The sequence below is a fragment of the Hydra viridissima genome, unplaced genomic scaffold, assembly GCF_058129835.1.
Source record: "Hydra viridissima isolate aposymbiotic clone 2 unplaced genomic scaffold, HvirCarnegie_v1 scaffold_9, whole genome shotgun sequence".
Lineage (NCBI taxonomy): Eukaryota > Metazoa > Cnidaria > Hydrozoa > Anthoathecata > Hydridae > Hydra > Hydra viridissima.
This window is the reverse complement of record NW_028324308.1, coordinates 2,000,046-2,021,825: the sequence shown is the minus strand read 5'-3', so window position 1 is coordinate 2,021,825 and position 21,780 is coordinate 2,000,046. Positions and strand designations below refer to the sequence as shown.

General features: G+C 27.9%; 2 protein-coding genes across 4 annotated transcripts in view; both read left to right on the top strand.

Moving 5' to 3' along the window:
• Positions 1–12,915, top strand: part of LOC149883560 (5'-3' exoribonuclease 1-like) — a 31,037-nt gene extending 18,122 nt beyond the window's left edge. For 2 of the 3 annotated variants that reach the window (XM_090098288.1, XM_090098289.1), the window contains 11 exons: positions 205–394; positions 3,504–3,585; positions 4,268–4,455; positions 9,017–9,287; positions 9,603–9,699; positions 9,891–9,987; positions 10,144–10,171; positions 10,255–10,318; positions 10,404–10,472; positions 10,622–10,873; positions 12,622–12,915. In XM_090098288.1, the coding sequence (XP_089954414.1) occupies positions 205–394; positions 3,504–3,585; positions 4,268–4,455; positions 9,017–9,287; positions 9,603–9,699; positions 9,891–9,987; positions 10,144–10,171; positions 10,255–10,318; positions 10,404–10,472; positions 10,622–10,873; positions 12,622–12,735 (1,452 nt within the window). In that variant the 3' untranslated portion in view covers positions 12,736–12,915. Of the gene's footprint in view, positions 1–204; positions 395–3,503; positions 3,586–4,267; positions 4,456–9,016; positions 9,305–9,602; positions 9,700–9,890; positions 9,988–10,143; positions 10,172–10,254; positions 10,319–10,403; positions 10,473–10,621; positions 10,874–12,621 lie in introns of all 3 variants that reach the window. The other variant, XR_016455796.1, reaches the window with a different exon arrangement.
• A 172-nt stretch (positions 12,916–13,087) lies between these two features.
• On the top strand, positions 13,088–21,540 carry LOC145185222 (vitamin K-dependent gamma-carboxylase-like). Its single transcript, XM_090098290.1, has 9 exons — positions 13,088–13,268; positions 13,395–13,716; positions 13,870–13,948; positions 14,040–14,256; positions 14,929–15,281; positions 15,366–15,497; positions 20,176–20,343; positions 20,452–20,872; positions 21,078–21,540. The coding sequence occupies exons 1-9, from the start codon at positions 13,193–13,195 to the stop codon at positions 21,266–21,268; spliced, it is 1,959 nt and encodes a 652-aa protein (XP_089954416.1). The 5' UTR covers positions 13,088–13,192; the 3' UTR covers positions 21,269–21,540.
• Positions 21,541–21,780: the final 240 nt, after the last annotated feature.

Genomic DNA, 21,780 nt, shown 5'->3' with positions numbered 1-21,780 from the left:
AAAATTGTTTTTGTTGTTTTTATTATTATCAAAATATTTTTGGGTAGTGTAGTTATCTTTCTGTATAATGATGATAATTCAGTTTTAAATTTAGATTTATCATTTACAAATTTATACTCACAATAAAAAAAAAAAAAGTTTTTGTCCATCATAGCTTTTTACTCAATATCCGTTTTTTTTTATTAACTAATTTTTTGTTTTTAGCAAAAAAATGAACTGAAAGTAGTTAAAGTTAAAGTTAAGCCGCAAGCATTGTTTCGTCCCGTGCAACAATTTGGAAAACTTGCACCTGACCCAAATACAGAGTTTTTACTATTAGATCGTGTTGTCAATGTGCAAAATGGTATAACTGTGCCTCTAGGTTTACGAGGAACAGTGATTGGACTTCATGAAGGTTTGTGTTTTAAATCTGAGATTATCATGTTATAGTTTTTTTCTAGATATTAACCATGATTATTTCATTCTAAGTTTTTAAAGCCACTCAACATAAAATCATGTATCTCATGTGCTGGTTGTCTGGTTATTTTACTAGTCATTATCACAATGGATGAAAATTAACAAATATACAGAGTAAAATCAGGTTATACCATCCGTCATGTATGATTTGTGTATGACCAGACAATTACTAATAATCAATATTTACACAATGAAAATCAAAAGATTCTACAATAAAAAAAACACCATTCGATAGATAATCTGTTTCTCTATCATGTTAATAAGAACACATTGTACTATTGGTTTTAATACAAATTAACATAAATTATAAATTATTTAACATAAATTAATTGTAACTAAGACTTAGTAATTAAAAAATTGAGGTTTTTCACGTCGGTTCTTTTGAGTAATGGAAAAAAGTAGTTAGATAATTTGATGCTAATTACAAATCTTTTTTTGTTTTTTCAAAAGAAAAAAGAGAAATGAAAGAGTTACTTTAAAAAAATGGCTATGAGTAATTTAGGCTAAAACCAGACACCACCAACTTTTGATCCACTTACCTGTTTTAAGAGAATAAATTGTTTTCATATGTCTATAAATAAATATCTTAATATAAAAAAATTCATATTTGACTGTTAAGAAATAAAAGGAATAAAAAAAAATAAACAATTTTAGTAATGTCAAAAACATATCATACAAAAAACATACAGAAGTTGATGTTGCAAATGCATTGAAAGCTATTTCTGAAGATAAATTGTTGCTAAGAAAGGCAGTATTCACATTTTCGATACCAAAATCAACATTGGCTGATAGACAATCAAATGGTAGTAAACTGTTTTTTATGGTAAAGGATGTACTATCATATTCAATAAACAAACTGAGTTTTTAATTGTGCAGTTGTTAAAACAATTAAGTGATTAAAACAATTGGTCAAAGAGTATTTAATCTAAACAAATCAACAGCAATATTTCAGAATGGAATTCTAACTAAAAGCTGGTTTCACAAAATGATGGAAAAATTAGATAAGTTTACATAAAGCTGATAACATATCATCCAGAGCTGCGTCTTGCACTATTGAACTAATTGGTCAATATTTTAATAATTGTAAAAAACAATTTGATGATCGTAGTATCGATGCATCAAAATCTAAACATTTTTCAAATTGTGATGAAACTGGCTATTGTGGTGATCAAGGAAATATTGCAATCATTTGTAAAAAAGGTGCTCAAAGACCATTACATGTCACAGGAAACAACAACAAAATAAATTTCACTGTTAATAATTGCTGCAATGCTGCCGGTAAATTTTTATCACCATTTATTGTGTATAAATCACAAAAGAGATTGTATGATAGTTGGTGCAAAGTTTGTGTATGATAGTTGATCCAATTGGAACTGTTAATACGACATCACTATCTGGTTGGATGGAAAAAAAACAATTTGTTCAATGGCTGGAGTAAGTATTCATACTTTAAATCAAACAAATTGGTGGTGAACATATTCTTTTATTAGATGGTCACACGTCACATGTCACATTGCGAGTTGTTGAATTGTATAAAGAAAATAACATAAGATTGATGTCTACCAGCTCATTCATTGCACATATTGCAACCATTACATGTGGGTGTTTACTTTCATGTGAAGAAAGTATGGAAAAAAATTATAATGGATTATCAGTCTACAAAATACAAAAATTTAAATAAAGAGAATTTTGCATCATAACTTAAAAAATTGTTTGTTTTACAAAATTGCATGCAATAACTGGGTTTGAAGAAGGTGGTCTCTTTCCATTAAACAAATATGCAATAAATACAAAAGCAAGTTAAAAGTATCAGAACCTTTTAACAAAGATGTACAATCATCTCAATTAACACAAATAACAGCACAACAATCAACCCAAATAGCATAAACAACAACTCAATTAATTCCATTAACACCTACAACTCCAATTCAATTAAACTATCACAGCTATCTTAACCTTTTCTCAACCAATTTAGAGTGTGCAATGAAAGCGTTTTTTCAAAGTCAGTTTAACAGCGATTCATATGTAAAAAAACAAAAGAAAATAAACGTTAGAAAAATTGAAGGTGAGTGCCTTACTGAAGATGTGATTGAATGTTTTAAGGCAAAAGAAACAGGAAGAGCAATTAAAGGAAAAAAACATAAATTGAATTTCAACAATAATAATGAAAATGATGCTGATGACAGTAATCCAATTTTTATGGAAACACAAAAGAAATGATGAACAAAAATGAAAAAAGTGCAAAAAAAACATTTCATGGTGAAAGATTAAGAAAATAAAAAAATTAAATACCCACATTAAAAGACCGCTTGATGGAACAATTTGCTAAAATGCGTCAAATTAAAGAAAAAAATGAACAAGAGAAAAAGAATGCCAAGGAAGTTGATAATAGAATCATTGAAATATATAATCTTGGTTATGAAAGCGACGCATGTAATGCTTGGCTTTGCAAAGATACTAGTCTTCCAAATAGATTAAGATTCGAACTGATTTTTTTTGTACATATAAATTTAAAAATGATAATTGAATTGTAGTTATCTTGTTTAATTTGTATGATTTTTAATTGTATTTAATGTGTCAGGTCTTAAATGAATAGTCAGGTGTAAGCAGATAGCTAATTCATGTTCTTTTTTCAAATTTTGTGTGAGTTCCTTATTATATAATTGTGTGTATTTTATAATATTTTTATACTATAATAAATTATCTAATAATAAAAAAAAATTTACAAAAAAAAAATATTAAAACTTTTCTAAAGTGTGTCGGATATGTGGCAGTTTTACTCTAGATTATTTTTAATTGAAAAAATTCTCTGGGGGCTTTGTTTTTTTGTTTTTTTATATTAATTGATACGTGTTATTTCATAATCCTTATATATTTATAATTATTTCATAAAAGTATTTTGTGCTTAAATTTCTCTGTCTTTCAATCAATCTTCTGTCAATGAATTGCCATCTAACCCTCTCTTAAAATCTCTTATGTTAATGTCTGATGTAGTAATTTTACAAATCTATAGTTAAAATATTATTATTATTTCTTTTTTTTTGCAGATGAGAATCATAAAAGTTCTGGAAAAGAGCTGAGAATTGAAATTTTGTTTGATGAAGTTTTTCTTGGTGCTGTAGAAAAAAGGTTTAGATTTTAATATATTAATTGAAGATTCTTGTTTATATACTGGCTGGAATACCCGGTGCAGCGCGCCAGGTTTTCCAGCTATTAGATATAAAACTTTACTGTATTAATCAGAAATACAATTGTAGCAATATTGTCATGTTTTTGGGAACTAAACCACGCTGAGGTAATGTAGCTTTTTCACAACTAATACATCGATAAATCACAACAATCTTCCATCCAAACAAAAACCTGTCTTTACAAATTTTCTTGTTCATTTATATCGTATACTTTTCCAAAAATATCCCTAAAAAATCATCATAAAAAAACCGCTAACACATATTTATAATTTTTTGGTTTTCACTGGTAAAAACTATTAAAATTATTAGCTCCGTCATCACCTCCTTGCCGGGGACAAGGAGTGGTTGGGAGTTTTGTTGCATCCTTTATAAACATATAAAGGATGCAACAAAATAACAGGAATGTTAGTTTTTGTGGATTTTAGATCTTGTTGTCTGTGTTTAGTACTCATTATAATGTAGATTCTGTGTTAACTTGATATTCTCTGTCTTTTCTACGCATCCTTCATACATATTTATGGACAAAAAACAAAAACAAAACAAAAAAAACCTTCAAGAATTTTTTCAAGTTTATTATCAAATTTATTGATATTTATTAAATTTATAATTTTTCTTGTTTTTAGATCAAAAGAAAAAAGAGTATACTTTTTGAGTCCCAACTCATTAATGAATATTTCATATGGTGAACGTAAAAGCTGCGAAAAAAATGGAGTCCCTCTCAGCTCACCAACAATATTTCAAAATAAAATCTCACATAATAGTCTATCTAGTCACTCTCCTTTAAAGGATTCACCTTTGCAACAAACACCCGGTAATATTAATTGAAATTTTTTTTTAACTGATCATAAATTTTCAAAATTTTTAAAGCTTCCTGTAAAAAAGATTGTTAGATATTATATAGTTATAATAATTTGTGTTATGATAAATTTATATAAAAAATTAAAGTTAAAATTTCTTTATAAGTTCAAATTTTTTTAAAAATCTAGAATATCAAAAATGTAAACTTATAAAGCATGTACTTTTTGTGTATATGCATTTAATTAGTTTAAATCTAGCGGAATTAGAATTTCAATCGATTTTTTAGGTTTAAACTTTTTTTTATTGGTTTCTTGTTCCTAGTTGATTTTTTTTTTGTACACAAAAAATAAATTATTTTATTAAAATTACTATTTTAATGTTTTTAAAACAATAAAAATAATTATTTTGTATAAATTGTGTACAATTTTATTAAAATTATTATTTTGTAGTTTTAAAAACTAAAAAATAATTTTAATAAAATTGTACACAATTTATTAAAATTATTATTTTAAAGTTTTTAAAACTATAAAATAATAATTTTAACAAAATTGTACACAACTTATTAAAATTATTATTTTAAAGTTTTTAAAACTATAAAATAATAATTTTTAATAAATTGTGTACAAAAATCATGTACAGGGATATAAAAAGCAGCTCACAATTTTTTTCCCTTTTTCTAGTTATAATATTCCCTCTCTCTCTCTCTTAGTATGTATTTACATTGTATATTATTACATATATCTTACAATATTCTAGTTATAATAAGTCATAGCTTTTTTTTCCTAGTTATAATATTCAGGCTGGAAGTAAGTGTCCAAGATGTCGATTAGAGGTTTGCCAGACTTATGTTTCATTAAGTGACATCATGTCAGAGATATTTTATATCATAAAAACGTAAATATTAAAAAATATAGTTCAGCATTATTAAGAACAGGCTTTGTAGAATTCTTACATTTGTTAGCAAATTCTTTTTTACTAATGTTTTCCACATAAATTTTCTATACTGGTATTCATCAATTATTTTTAGAAAAAATCAGAAAATGACAAAAAATTAAAGAGTTTATTGACCAACTTCAATCCTAATTTAACAGTAGTGAAGAACCTAAATTTGAAGGAATAAAGGTGGACACTAGTTGCACTTTTGCACCTTTTTTCTTTATTGTAGATTATAAAAGATTTTCATTTAAAATGAAGAAAATTGATATCCACTTTGTTTTTAACTTATGCAAAGTCCTCTATCTTTAACCTGAAGAAAAATAAAAAGCCTACCTAAATGTCAATATTCACCACCTTTTCAGTTTAAGTTACATAATTCATACACCACTTCCATGTAAAACAGTTAATAGCCTGGTTTTTTTTTTGCTTAAAGTTGTATAGTTTTCCCTGTTATTATTATAGTTTTTTAACACAAATTTTTTCATTATTTCTTTTTCTTTTTATTAATGCATTTTATAGACATTTGTTTTTTTCTGCCGAAGATAATTCACATGTATTTTATTAACTGTTCATTAACATCCCATTCAACATCCTATTTTAAATTTATATTCTTTGATGAGGAAAACCATCCCAGTGTGCATAGTAATATTATTTGAAGTATCTAAACTAATGGTGTTAAGAAAATGGCAAATATTAGCATTTTGGTAGGCTTTTTTTTTTCTTCAAGTTTAGTTAATCCCTTTTTTTTGAACTTGCATTGGTAAAAAAAGAAAACAGATACCAGTGTTCTTCGTTTTAAACAATAATCTTTCATAATCTACAATAAAAAAAGGGGCACAAAGTGCACTAACCCATAAAGGTGTCTAAATTTCTAACTAATGAAGCCTAAATACTCTAAATAATGCAATACCTGCTACTTTCTTGGACTTTAACTGTATTTTAAAGATTGGGTGGAAGATTTATATATTTTATTTCACCAATATAATTAAATATATAATTATTTTAGCTTTATCTTTAAAGCATTGTAACAGGTTTGAAGTCAATCTGCATGAGGAGTCAACCAATTATTTAAAGTATTTTCAATAATTGACCAATAGAATTTCATAAATCTGATAGGTTTTAACTTATGCCAATACAATCCTAAGAATGTGATACACGTAGAGACTATTTATCTCTACTTGAATGACATTCTTAAGATGAAAATGTTTGAAAAAACCACAATTTAGTCAGATTAATTCAATAGTTTAGACAAGAATAAGAATTTTTTGTTGAAAAGACAGTAATAAGTTAAACAAGTTGTTGTTAGAACAAGTAAAGCTGAAGGCCTCTAAAAGTTCAAAAAATCACAAAGATCACAGGAAAATTTTGTGAAGCATGCATATCAATGGATCAGCAAAAAGAACTCCTCAATATACCTATCATTTCTGGGCCACTTTATGACTTTCTATCATAAAATGTTGGAAGGTTTCATTTGTCATTAATCCTGATGTAAAGAATTAAAACATCTTGGCGTCAATATGGTGCAAATATTTATTTTTTTTATTACTCTTACTATTCTTACTCTTACATTAGTATTTTTCCATTCTTACTTTCTTATTCTTATATTAGTATTTTTGTTGTAATTCTTTTCTTATCATCATTGGCAAAAGTTTAGATCAGGGAAAGAGATTTCGGTGTATTGTACACTTTTTAGAACATTTTTCAAAATCAATTTTTAAAGCACTAAAAAACTATATTCATGGAATATTAATAAAACAAAATTTGAAGATAAATGCTTTTCCCACCTTAACATTCAATTAGGTCTACTTTTTTTTTGATTACTGCCTCAAGCCTAGGATGGAAGGACCAGCAGGTGCTGATTAGATAGTCTCTTGACATTAATTTCCAAGCATGGGTAATTGATGACTTTAGTGACTTGACACTTGAGTGGGCCTTTTTGCAAGCCTTATTCTCAAATATGCTCCACACACTGTAGTCAATGGGAGTCAGGTCAGGACTGGATGGTCACCAAAAGTGTTTGGGCTAGAAATTATCTGTATTGTCCTGAAGATATTGTTGGGTTTTTCTGAACCCATGACAGGGTGCATTGTCCTGTTAAAAGATGTAATCGTTTTCTGGGAATATCTCTTTCAGCCATGCCATCACATGACAATTTAGTAAGCTGATATACACATCAGAGCTAACTTTTCTTTCTCTTTGATGTAGATTAGTGGACACTTCTCTCCATTAGAAGTGATGATTCCTAGCATCATTGCAGACTGAGGGTGCTTTATGTGACACAGATGGTGCTCTGTCACCCTTCTGCTCTGTAAATCTGTCATTTCATCTATTGATCAAACAGTCAACACTAAAAAGTTTTTTATATGAGTAAATTTTAACTATTGACAAAAAGCTTCTATGATTGCTTCAATCATAAAGTTTTTAGCCTTTCTGTCAAAAGTTGACATGTAAGTTGGACCACACTGACTTTTCCAAGTGTCTTTCCAAGAGTTTTTCTGACTGTCCTTTCATCAACATTGAACAGTGTTGCTGTCTTTCTGATGGACATAGTAGAATTTTCTTCAAGATGCTTTTTAAGCTTTTCAGTGAACTTTTTATCAACTTTTTTGTTTACTGGAGAGGGCATTTGGGCTCTCTCTGCACTTTCATGTTTTTTCACTTTGTAAAATGTAGTTTTAGATCTTCCAGAAATATGAACCACTTCAGTTACAGGCAAATCCACGTGAATCAAATTTTTAAACTTCAGTCCTCTTGGCTTCTGTTGTAAAACTTTTAACTGAAATATTTTTTAATCACAATTTTATTCGAATCAAAGATGTTCATTGAACATTAACCAACAAAAACAAATTTCTGAAGTTTTTTATTTACATCACAAAACCTAGCCAAAAATTTGTTTGCAAATCGCTGCCACACCCCATATATAATAATGCTATCAATACAACAATTTCTTCAATTTTTTATTGAAAGATTGTTGTAATTAAATCCAACAAGAAAGGATGGTATGTACAGAAGACTGTGTCTCTGACATAAAAAATCTTCATAGTGCCTTATTATTGTTCAACAGTTCATTTGAATTTTTTTGTATTGTATGGCATTTAGAGAGTAGAGTTTTCTGGTAAAAAAAAAAAAGTCAATGTTAGTCTGTTAACTTTGCTAACATTTAAAGAGTCTTCTTAAATGTGAAGTCTTAAAAATGTCAAAGTCAAGGTATCTTGCATTTTTTAAATGTGAAGTCTTAAAAATGTCAAAGTCAAGGTGTCTCGCATTTCTTAAATGTGAAGTCTTAATAATGTCAAATTCAAGGTGTCTCACATTTTTAAGAGCCTTCATATATTGCTTCATTTATCATAAAATCCACATTTTTTTAAAAAATTATTAAATGTAAATTAAATGCATTTGGTTTTTAAATGCCTTAGAATATATTAGGTATTGCATTTGTTAAAGAATATATGAACTTAATGGTTTGCACTTGTTATAAAATATGATAGAAAACTGAACCATGTTGTTTCATTTTTGTTCTCAGTCTAAAATAAATCTTCTAAAATTTGTTTGTCTTCAATATAAATTGTTTTTTGTTATATTCATCTTTTTTATCATTCATTATTCATTATGAAATATAACACTTTTTAACATCATAGGCATTATTCGCACGACTGCTCAACAATTTCCTATTTCATCTCCAAGATCAAAATCCCATGTTGATGGACTCCACAGCAGAGCTCGTAACTCTCCGAACAGTGGAGGTCAAGTGATGTCACCAGAATATTGGTTAAAAGGCTATGCTCGTAATTCCACTCCAACACAAGCACCATTTAGGCAAAGCTCTCCAGTTGTTAAACAACAAAGAAACAGAACACCTAATGCTGGTGATTTTCCAAGAACACCTAATGCTGGTGATTTTCCTAGAAAGTAAGTCTGTAAAAAAAGTTTAAGTAGATTGTTTTTTTTTTTCATAAAATTTTTCACAGGGTTATAAAAGTGCTGATTTTAAGATAATTATTGTAAAACCCATAAGTCATGTTTTACAGATTCTTATACATTTAAAACCCTATGAATTGTATATACTTGTTTTTGTTTTTGTTTTTTTTTATTAAAAATATATAAGTGTGTTTCCTCAATTAAAAAGAAACCTAAAAAGAACTCTTTATTACTAACATTTGAAATATTTTTAAACAAGATATTTCAAGTATTTTTAATAAAGATTTTTATTTTTGGTACTGATAGTGTTCCTTATGACAATAATGATTTTATGAATATGTGGCAAGCACTTATAAAAGTGGAACAACAAAGGGAAGAATATCAACAACCCCATGTTGATCAAGTATGTTTTACTTGTTGCATGCAGTACTGTAGTTTGTAAGGTTGAATAATTTTTAAACTAAACTAGATTTCTATTTGATTATATGTTTTTTTACCAATTTTTCCAAAAAATTAAATCAACAGTATTTTAAAACTATTTCATCAAACATTAAATATTTTTAAGACTATTTTTTTTGTTTTTTTCCTCTTTAGAATGCAACAGCTGTAGTTCATCAATTACTTCATATCCCTATCAAAAATAACCAAACTTCTGCAGCACCCAAATTACACAATCAATCTGCTCCTACAGGTAAACGTTAGTTTTTTTTGAAACATTTACTTGAACATCTCTTTTACAATTGCAATGTGAAAACTGAAGTATGCAAGCCTGAGTAAATTATTTTGAATTTATCTATTGTATTTTTTTTAAATTTTTAAATAAGTTTTTCTTTGATAAATTTTGTAGGATTCTTTAATCAGCATACACCAACTAGGTTTGTATATTTTGTTTTTTTATTGTGTTTGCTGTTTTGATGCTATAAATTCAGTACTTTTTGACAATATCTTTTTTGTTTAGTCGATCTTTTAAGCAACGCTGTTTTGAGCCAAATCTTCAACATTCTATTTTTACTGACTCTCAGGTATTTGATGTTATCTTAAGCTTATTTGTTAATAACAATGTTTTGGAATAGATTTAGAAAATATTAAAGTTTCTTTATATTTTAGATTAATTCTCCAAATCTAATGAATTTGAATCCAAAATCTGCTGAGAAGGGTTTATTTGTACCTCATCAGGTTTTTTTAATAGATAATTTAATGATAATTATAATGTTATGTTTAGTATAAAAAGGTGAATAGAGATTTTATAGAAAAAGTATTCAAAAAAATATTTTAAAATTACTGGCTTTTATAATGTAACTTGAAGACATCATTTTTACAAATAGGTTTTGGTAAAGAATACAACACCTCAGACATCTTATAGCAACTCTAGTGAAGTTGTTGCTGAAAACCAAATTAAAGATCTTCTAGGTATTAAGACAAAGTCTAGTGATGAGCAAATCATGGATTTGCTTGGAATCAAAAAATCTCCGTCCATAAAGGATGATTCTGAAAATGTAAAAAAGTTGCTTGGAATAAATAGTGACCGCAAAGATGATACTCCACCTTCAACACAGTTGTTGTCTCAAACTTCTTTGGTTAGTATGTTAATTATGCATGCATGTTGTGTCTCTTATTTCTATTAATGCGATATTTTATTGACTTGTCTTAATTGTATTCTAGAGGGTTAAACCCTGGTCTGGAAGTACTTTTAATTATGCTATTGTGTGCATCACAAACTAGATATTTTTGAAAAAAATTGATCACATTCCAAATGCAATACAAAACAAAACAGTGATGGCAGAATACACAACAACTAAGCTAGTCAAAAAAAAATGAAATAAAAGTAGAGTTTTTTTGAAATTCAATTTCACTTGGTATTTTACAATACTTAAGTGTTAGCTACAAGTTGTTTGAAAAAACCAAGAATACTAGAACGTCTGATGAACATCAAAATATTATATCTATCTTGAAAAATATAATTTCACAAACCTGTGATCAAAATATTAGCTTTAAAAAGAGGAGGATTAACACCAGCAAATAGGCAGCAAAAATTGCAGAAAAAATTCAGCTTATTTAACTTCAAGAAAAATATAAACAGAAAATACTGTACAAGTGCTTGTTAAAAGTACTAAGGTTATCATAGCAATTAGCGTAACAGAAGAAACAAATGTGAATGCACACAAAAAATTAGGGAAAATCTTTTGTAAACTTTGTTCATAAACCATTCAATCACTTTTATCATTTTTTTCTGCACTAACATCTAGATGAATGTTTTTTTTCCTTATCAATTAGAAACAAGTTTTACAAGTTTTACAAGTTTAAAAAAAAAAATCTACAAAAGGCTAAAGAAATAACTTTTTTTGGTGTAACATTTGATGGTTCTAAGGTTTTTGAGTTTGATTAAATTCTTTTTGGAATCTAAAATATACTATATATCTCTGTGATTGCTTAACTGATCCAGCTATTTCTAAATTAGTAATAAAAAGTAAAACACATTAAATATATGAAATATAATTTAGTATAACATATAAAATACAACTTTCACAGTGTATAAATATTCAAATATCTGATTTAATGATGCAATTTCTTGTTGTTTTTGTTAAATAAGGGGCACCTGAACTTAATGTGAAATTCAGGTGAGAAAAAGTTTATAGTTCTGTGTTTACCTCCTCTCAGTCTAAGTTATTGGCTATGCTTGATCAGAAAGGAAGTTTTAAGCTTACATGTCAATTTAAGTATAGCAATAGCATCCAAAACATTTATCATTATTTTAAAATGATTTTTTTAGTAGTAAAAGACTCAAAGCTCAACTTAAAATCTGATCCTAGGTCTCTATCATAATATAGATGTGCATATGATGACTAATTAGTTATATCACTTTTAAATCTAGGTTCCCAATATCAATAAAATCAATATCAATAACATCTTTGCTATATCTATCAAAGACCAGATTCTCTTTTACTTAATTTTGTCATAAGCTAAAACAAAATATCTCAGGAACTTTTGTTAAATAATAGCGTTTTTGTAGTTCCTAAATGTTTTTCTACGAGGAAAGCCTAAAACATTAGATGAAGGAGTTTTGAAAGAATCAGAAGAAAGGCATTTTTTTATTCACAAAAAAACTGTTTTAATTGTATATTTTAGACTTTTTTGCTATTAGTTCAAAGGTGATCTGATTTGTATTACCTTTAATCATGTCATTATGTAAAACTTAAACAATAAATTAGAACAATAGGCTTCCAGCTAGGATTAATTTCTCTAGATTGTGGTTTATTACTATCGGTCACCTTTTGAATTGTTTTGATGAAGTTCAATGCTAATTGTTGTAATTTTTTATTTATAGAGTATAGCCACTCAAAACACTGCGTCTGAGACATCATCACCTAACGATCAATCAACCAAACCAAAAAAACCAATTCTGTTAGCACCAAGTTTTTTTGGTCCTAAAAAAAAATGAAAATTTTTCTAATAGAAGAGCTAGCTCATCATCATCAGATTATTTTTTGATGTTTATTAAATTTCTTTTTTTAAATCATTTTTAATGTATTATGTATTTTGTGTCATAATGACATAGTTTTTATCGTTTGAGACTTTATTTATACAAAATTTGGTTTAGAAAGATAATGAGCATTTGAAATACATGTGTTTTTAATTACAGTTGTTTAAATTTTTTTTTCCGTTACCTTTTAAGTTAAATCAACAAAAGATAGGAGACAATCAACAGATGTACGAATTTTATACAAATATAAATATAAGGTTTTTCTTTAGCGTCCATGGAATTTTTCGCTTGACAAGTAAAAGTATTGTTTACTTGTTTTTTTAAAAAAAAGGTTTCTGTTTGGTTTTTGTGTTCTTAAGTGTTTTGTCACAATTTTATAATTGTTTTTTTTATATTCTGCATTGTAGTTAGAAACATGATAAGTAATACTGTACGATTTTTATACCGTGCAAAAGACCCAGCAGCACTTGGTATAGCAAGATTCTTTTATGGTACGTAATAAAAAATGGATTTTTTTAAATGAATGTTTAAAAAACACTTGTGATTTGATAAATGAAATGGTTTCTCAATATTATCTTTTGAGCCTCTTTCTTTTAGCATTTAGTACTGTATTTTAGGTTTTATAATGCTGGTTGATATTTTTGAAGAACGGGGCCTAGAATCATTAGCTCAAAGATATGGTGACCCTGATTTATGCATTTTCCCTCTATTCAATGATATGCCAGTCTTTCCTCTTGAGTATATGTATGCACTGTTTTTGGTTATGATTTTATGTGCACTTGGTATAATGTTGGGTTTCTTGTTTAAGCTGTCTTGTGCAGGATTTGTAACAGTTTATTGGTATTTTTTTTTCCTAAACAAAACTTCATGGAATAATCATTCATACTTATATGGGTTGCTAAGCATTTTGTGGCTTTTCAGCAATGCTAATTATTATTGGTGAGAAGATTTTTTGGTGGTTTTTTTTTTTTTTTTTTTTTCTGTCAGAACCTGAATTAATGCATCCCTTCATTTTAATATATAAAGGTTTTATTTTCTATTTGTATATTTGTTTTATCTATTTTTAAATACTAACATAGGAATGCTGTTTAGGTCTGTTGATGGTTTAATATGGCCATCTATTCGTAATAAACAAGTCCCTTACTTAAATTATTTCATTATTCAATTCCAGGTATGATTAAAATACACTTTTTTCTTGAATAAGTTTAAAAAGATTTGTTACTCATTTTTTATTTCTGTTTCATTTTTTTTTTTGTTTTTAGTTATTCATACTTTACTTTTTTGCTGGTATTAAAAAGTTGGATGCAGATTGGACAAGTGGGTATTCAATGGCAGGTCTTGGAAGGTTTTGGATCTTTGATCCATTTCGTGCACTTTTTTCTGATAAGATGGTTGATTATATAATTGTCCATATTGGTGGTCTAGTCTTTGATCTTTCAGCTGGCTTTTTGTTATTTTTTGACAAGACAAGGCTACTAGGTTAGTTGTTTATCTTTCCTTTACTTTATATAATTTAACACATCAGAAAAAAATAAAAGGATAAAAAAATTTGAACAGTTTAATCTTTGTTGTTTTTTTATTTTTTACAATTCTGATAAATTTAATGATTTATAAAACAAAAAATAATTAAAATGTATAAAGAAATTCTACATATATTCAAAAATTTGAAGGTTTACAACAGCCAGGAAATACATCTATTAACATATTAATCAATTTAATGAAATTGAAGAATCTTTTGTCATCCCTTCATCACTAAGAATTTATTCTGCACATTGATTTTAAAAAACTTTCTTTGGAAAAGTTTTTTGGTACATCTTAAGTTAGGAAAAAATTTAATTGTTATTTATATTATGCAAATAATATGAAACAATATTATCTTTCATTTTTATTATTTTTTTTAAATCAATGAATGCTTTTTATTTTTGTTGTTTATTATTTCTCTCTGGATTTAGTTTGAGTTACATTTTTTCAATTTACAACCATTTTAAGTTTGAGTTGTTTTGAGGATCATTCAAAAGATTTTCTTAGCAGTTAAACTGTCCTCATGTTTTGACTGAATTTAGATGAAAGTATTTGAACTTTAAAAAAAAAGGATTTTCTTAAAAGCAGAAAAGGTTTAAAACTCAAAACTCTTTGACTTTTTATTTGTAGGTTACTTTCTTGCTTATTCTTTCCACGGCATGAATGCAGTCATGTTTAATATTGGAATGTTCTCCTACATGTGTATGGCTATGATCCCAATCTTTTCAAAACCAAACTGGCCAAAGAGGATAATTACAAAAATGCCTGGGTTTATTAGAGTTTTTTTGCCAAGTTGTGATCCTTCCCAAAGTAATCCTGAATGCAGTAATGATGTTGTCCCATTAAATGAAAATAAAGACACTTCAAAAAATCCAAAAGAAGACTCTTGGAGATTAACGCTGAAAAAAGCCTTTAAGTGTTCTTTTTTTACTTTTTATATTGTGGTGCAGTTGGTTCTTCCATTTTCTCACTCCATAACTAAGGTAATTCTTCCATTTTCTTATTCCATGACTAAGTTAATCTTGTAAGTTGTTCTTCTTAACGCTCTTCTGCTCTTCTGATCTCAGGGATACAACTCTTGGACAGATGGGCTGTATGGATACTCCTGGGACATGATGGTTCATTCATGGAATACACAACATGTGGTGGTTAAAGTTATTGATGATGTGACAGGACAAAAGCAATATCTTCGACCAGGAGTGAGTTCATGTTACTTACAATCTAAAGCTAAATGTTTCTTTGAAGAACCATAGAGGTTCTTGATGTTGTTGCTGAGGGAGCATCATGGTTCTTCAAAGAACCCTTTGGGCAAGTTTTTGAATAATTTTATGGTATTTTTTGAAGAACAATTTCAGATTCATGAGATCTGACTGCCAAAATAGATGTTCATTATTAAAATTTCTGAATAAGTTTTTTAAAGCAACCCCAATAAAAGATTAATGTTAAATTCTTGCATAATTTTTTAGACAAACAATTTTATCACAACTGATTTTTTTATAACTTTTCTAATTAATCCAAGTTCTTATGAAGAGTATATATTATGAATTACGTGATGAAAAATTTTTTAATTCTTTACCATTAATCTGATTTGTTAGGTGAAATGAAGAATAAAACAATGCGCAGTGGGGCAGAACAGCTTTAAAACTGGACAAAATTTTTTTTTTGTAGTTTTTGATTTTTAAGTTTAGTAATCTTTTTAAGGGCACTTGTTAGACTTAAGAAAAATTAGTCCATAAATTTTTAAATAATTATTTACTAATATCAGACATTTTTAATGCATTTTCGAGTAATTTTGAGTGACATTTTTTAAAAAACTGGAAAGTAATAGTAAAAATAAGAAAATCAGAAACTTGCATGAATAAATAATACTAATAAAACGTATTCTACTCGATTCAATCCAATAAATTACAGCAATTCAAATATAATGTAAAAAGCTTTTTTTGGAAGCTTGTTTAGTTTTTTTTTTATGCAGTACTCGTTTACTGGACATAACAAGATCAGAATTCAATAAAAAAAAGTTAAAGATGTCAGCATTTGTGTCCTTTTGACTACATTTTCTAGAGTAGTCAAAAGGACAGTTTAATCTTTGTTGTTTTTTTACCATGGATACTTTTCAACAAAGTGCCTTGCTGTGTCAAGAGCAAATAGTCTAAATTTATTTGCATTAATATCATATCCACTCGCCACTGCTATCATAATTGTATGCATTTTTTTAATCAAAACTATATCTATATTTGTTATAGCAGCTGAAATTTCTGCCTTGGCAAAGAAGCGTCTAGCTGTATTTCCATCATTCGTATCGCCAAATCCTGGTTTTGGTTGATCAATAATCAAACCACAGTGTTCTCGAAATTCTTTCTAAATTCAAGCTTTATGGTTTGCAACAATTTCTTTATCATTTCCAAGAGCTTGCCACTTCTTGATTGGTAGTTTATAAGCCAAGTGCAAAATGCATTTGAAGATTCGAATCCACCCATGTAGCACAGATGAGCTAAACGCCAAGTTTTCAGTTTTGATACTCCTCTGAACCATTTGCTCAATATCATTAAATTGCTTTGAGGTTGCACCATATGTAAAACATCTTTGGGTGGAAGTAGTTTCTGTCAAAACATTACATACTTTGCCATCTACCATACAAAAAATTAAAGTGTGAAATACTTCTGCTTGTCTTTCTTCGATTAGGCACTTTGTCTTAACAATTCTTTTTATTTGCTCTTCTACTCTATTCTTCTCATTCTATCTTAGACTCTTTTATAAAATCAATTTTTAAAGGCCTACAATATTTTGTGGATGCAGGGTGTGGATTCAACCAAATAATTTTTCCACCAGAAACAAGACGAAGAGGGACAATGCATGTTAGAAAAACAGCTGAATCACTGGCTTTGGAATCACAAAATGTTAGTTTATAGGAACTATGGCCTGAAGAGCCATCAAACCCCCATTTTGATATTAATTGAAGCTGATTTAATTCTTCATTCTGAAGAGTCCTAATAACAGACTCCACAGCTAAAAGTAAGCGCTGTATTGTGTGGTTCAGTAAAGATTGCACAGAAACCAAAGCATAGGTTTCTGTTACATGAATATCAATAGGATAACATTATTTCTTGGCTGCTTGAACCTTTTTGTATGAGGGAAACCTTTCAGGTACAATTTTCCCTAAAACATCATATTGATATCTAGATTGTTTCCACCAAAATACTTAAAGCATTTTCACATGACATTTGTTTTTGTGGTTCAAGTATTTTCTTATATGCTTCTCTATATTTATTTGCACGTTTGGGACTTTCTGTGGCTTCTTTCAATAGTTTTAATACATGTAACATTCCTTCAGCTCTTAAACTTATTTGATAAAATACTATTTCAATAGTGTGTTATTTGCATAAAATTTCTCTCTTCAATCAAAAAGGTTTTTATCATGGTTTTTAGCAGCTAATAAATTTTGAAATAGTTGATTTTATACTAGACCATTTAATTACTCACACTTTTCAACTATTTGAATATTGAATAAAAAAAATATGAAAATGTCCGAATTCTCAAATGTTTATCAAAAAATGACATATTAACTAAAATGAAGAATATTAATTCAATAAAAAAAATGTTTAATAATTTATTCTGAATGATTCTATTCTTTTAAATAAATTTTTCTAAAACATATTTTAAAAATAAAAGTGTAATAAAAATTTAAAAATAAAATTGAATGTTTCAAAAATTGAACTTGTTCTTCATTTTGTTTTAATTGAACCTGCTGTTGAGAAAACTCTTTCAGAAGCTGTTGATGTTGGGCGAATTGTCATCAAAGTGTGACACAAGATGCTCAGGATTGTCAGCCTTTTTCTGAAAAAATCTGACGAAATTCTTTCAGTTCAATATACTTATCAATTTGGCAACATTTTTTTGTTTTTTTTTTTATCTGAAAAAGAACTTATTGCATTTTGGAGTTGTTTTTGTAATCCAATTTGTGATCATATTTTTATTAAATCATCTGCATCAACTTCATAAATATAAATGAATTTTAATTTTGGTTTTATTTTAACCTTAACTTAACCTCAACTTCAATATAAATGGGTTCTTCATCTGTTCTTGTCTTTGATATAGAACTGACATTGTGTTTAGAATTTTCATTTTTGATTTTGACTGCCAAAATAAGACCTAAATTTGACTTGCAAAATGAAACCTGGAACCTGGAATAACCTGGATAAATGGAATCTAAAAGCAAATCACTGTTAAAAGTTGATTCAAACATATACAAAATTTTCCCCAAGTTGTTGCCTTATTAGATCACAGAAACTATGACTAAAATATGTCAGCAAAGATTGAACTTCATTTGCTACATCAATTTGAACAAATGGAATTTGAATGCTTTTCTGCTATTGCAACTGCAAACACAGCAACAACGTTGTTGCAGATTTTGATAAGTAGATTGTTTACTGATGAAACAGATTTTTTCCATCTAAATTCAGGTTGCTATCAGCAACATTAATAACAACCTCTTTTGTGTTTTATCACCAACATGCTCTGCTAAAATTTCGTTTTTTCTCGTTTTGTCCTCAAAATTATAAAACTTAAAACGTTGATATTTGAGCTACACTAAAATTAAAACTATGCTTCTATATTTGTCAGGACAACCATCAATTTTACACACTGGAAAAAAACCAACTGTATGTTCATGCATGATATACAAATGTAAATATTTTTACAGCAAATACTTCTGCATGCCACATGTAAAACTAGTAAAACACAAGTTTTATTACTTGAAGCCATTTTTAAAGCATTTATTTGCTAATTAAGAATTTTTTTAAATAACTTGCTATCATTATAACTTTATTAATAAACAGTCAAAGAATTAGAAACTCAAAGCGCTTATCTAACCAATTTAAGTGTTCTTCCATTTCTAAAATTAAACTTAAAATTCAAAGGTTCTTATACTCTTCCAATTTGAAGTGAATTTAAATGACAATTTAATCCCAGTGATTACTATTATTATAAGTTATACTATATATTATAATATATGTTATATAATATATATAATGTAATATATATTATAATATTGGGATCATTCGTATTGTATCCAAAATTAATTTTAATGATTGATAAGATAAATTCCAATGATAGCTAAGAATCAGTGGTAGTATATTATTTTGTTTCAGATTTTTTTTTTCAGGCTTAGTCAAGATTAGATAATCTGCGTTGATCAGCTAAGTAATAAACAAGTTGGGTAAAAAACATATCGAAAAACAAAATGGTATTTTAAAGAGAGGAGAAAAAAGTATTTAACGAACCTTAATACGTTTCTGGCAAATAATATAAAGAACCATTTAGTGACGTGAAAAACCTATTTCTTTAAAGAACCTTAAAGTTCTTTAAAGAAATAGATTTTTCACGGAATAAATGCCTCAGAACCTTCAAAAAGTTATAATTGTAGTGTATGTTAAATGTCTCAAATGTCCACGTCACTATAAATAAATTTTGTTTGGTGAAAAGATTTTGATTGATCGCCATAAAAGACAATTATTTCAGTCTAACTTCGAAAATCAAAAATTTTAATTGCTCAAAGTTTTTTTTGTCCATTGAATGGAATATATTTATGACATTTATAATTATTGTATGTAATTATTGTAACAGACTTCGACAGGCTTTAAAATAATTTTATCTTTTTTGTTTGCTTGCCTTTTTTTTGTTGTTTTGAATTTTATTTAATGTGTTAGAACACCATAAAATCATGCCCATGCCCTTTCTTTAGCTTTTACCACACCAATCAGCATCAACAAATATAATTAAACACAATGCTATAAAAAACCTCATTGCAAATGGATTAACAACCGAAATTCTGCGAAATTCGATTATCTTTGTAGTTAAAGATAACCTTTGATTTTTTAGGCGTTTTCAAGCTCTAAAGGTCGTATATTTTCACACCCAGATATGATAAAGCAGTACGCTACATGTTTATCCGATAGATTAACTAAAGTTCCTGAACTTAATATAAGTCGACCGAAAATTTACTTTGATGTTTGGACATCATTAAATAAACGTTATCAGCAGAGAAGGGTGAGTTTAACGTACAATCGATATCTTGTATTTTTTATCTATGATTTTTTTTCAGCTCGGCCAGAATTTTTAGTCAATTTCATGTCTCATGTTGGTTTTTTTTTTCAGCTTGACCCGCGCGTTGACCTAGTTACAGCACCGTGGTCCCCGACAAGCGATACTCCGTGGTTAATGCCGTTGCTTGTTGAACTTTCACCTTGGCGTGCGCGATTGGAAGAGTTGAAGAAAAAAAGTTTCGAAAATAATAATTCTACTACCGTAGTCTTTGTTGCTGACTTTCCAGGTTTATCATTAGAAAACTTCATTGCCGAAGATATTGAGGCCAACATTACTGTTTTAAGTGGTTTGGTTTCAGTTGAAGCCAATGGTAAAAATGTGACGCTTGCTGCTAACGAAACTTTTTCTCTCCCTGAAAATGATACCCATATCGTGTATACAATATCAGAAACACCGTCGTGTTATATGTATCTCTCTTACAATAAAACATGGATAAATATGACGGAAGACGACTTTGTAAAAAGTGACGACGGTATGTTTATCTTTTATATTGATTTTAAATTGCTTGATTGTAGAAGTTTAGCGTTCTGTTTAAGTGTTATAATTTAAAGCTAGATTCTAATTTAAGTGCGATAAATTAGAACCCAGCCTTTTGCTCAAGTAGGTCCACCTCCTATATACGATACGTCTAATTTTACGGTTGTCAGGTTCTTTTTAATGTCCTTTTATTTCTACAGAGCTTATGAGAATAAAGAAAGCAAAAGATGAATGGAACTCGAGGACGGTTTTTGAAAAACTATCGTGGTTCATAAAAATGAAGTATCATTTTTACAAAAGTGGCATCTACCAAATTTATTTTGCAATGAGCACAATATTTGAGATTGGTCCAGCCGCGAGCAATGAACAATTTCAGAGCGATGAACTTTAGTTTTCCTTTGGGAAGGTTGAATATATTTAAATGGGTTATTTATTGGTATTTTATTTGGTTGAATATTTAAAAAAAATTTTAACTTTTATTGAATGAATAAAAGTTTAAAAAATGAAAAAAATGTTTTTAAAAAGATCTAAATTTTTGAATTTGTCTAGATTTTTAACTTTCGACTTGTATTAGGAGTTCTATTTTTAGGTAGTTTGTACAAAATTTATAATGAAACAAAATGAAATAGAAAATATATATTTGAGAAAATAAAACGAAATAAATGCATGTTAATGAGAGTTATTCGAGAAATGCCTACTTTTAACATGACACAAAATGTTCGTTCAAAAACTTATTAAAAGTAAAAAAATTAGGAAAAAGAATTACATAAAATTAGCTGAGAAAAGAATGGCCAAAATAAAAAAGTATTGCAATAACTTTTTTGATTAATTCGCAAATGTGACCAGCATTTTAATGTTTTATTTTGTTTTAATTTTTTTGAAATTCTGGCGTTTTTTTTTTCA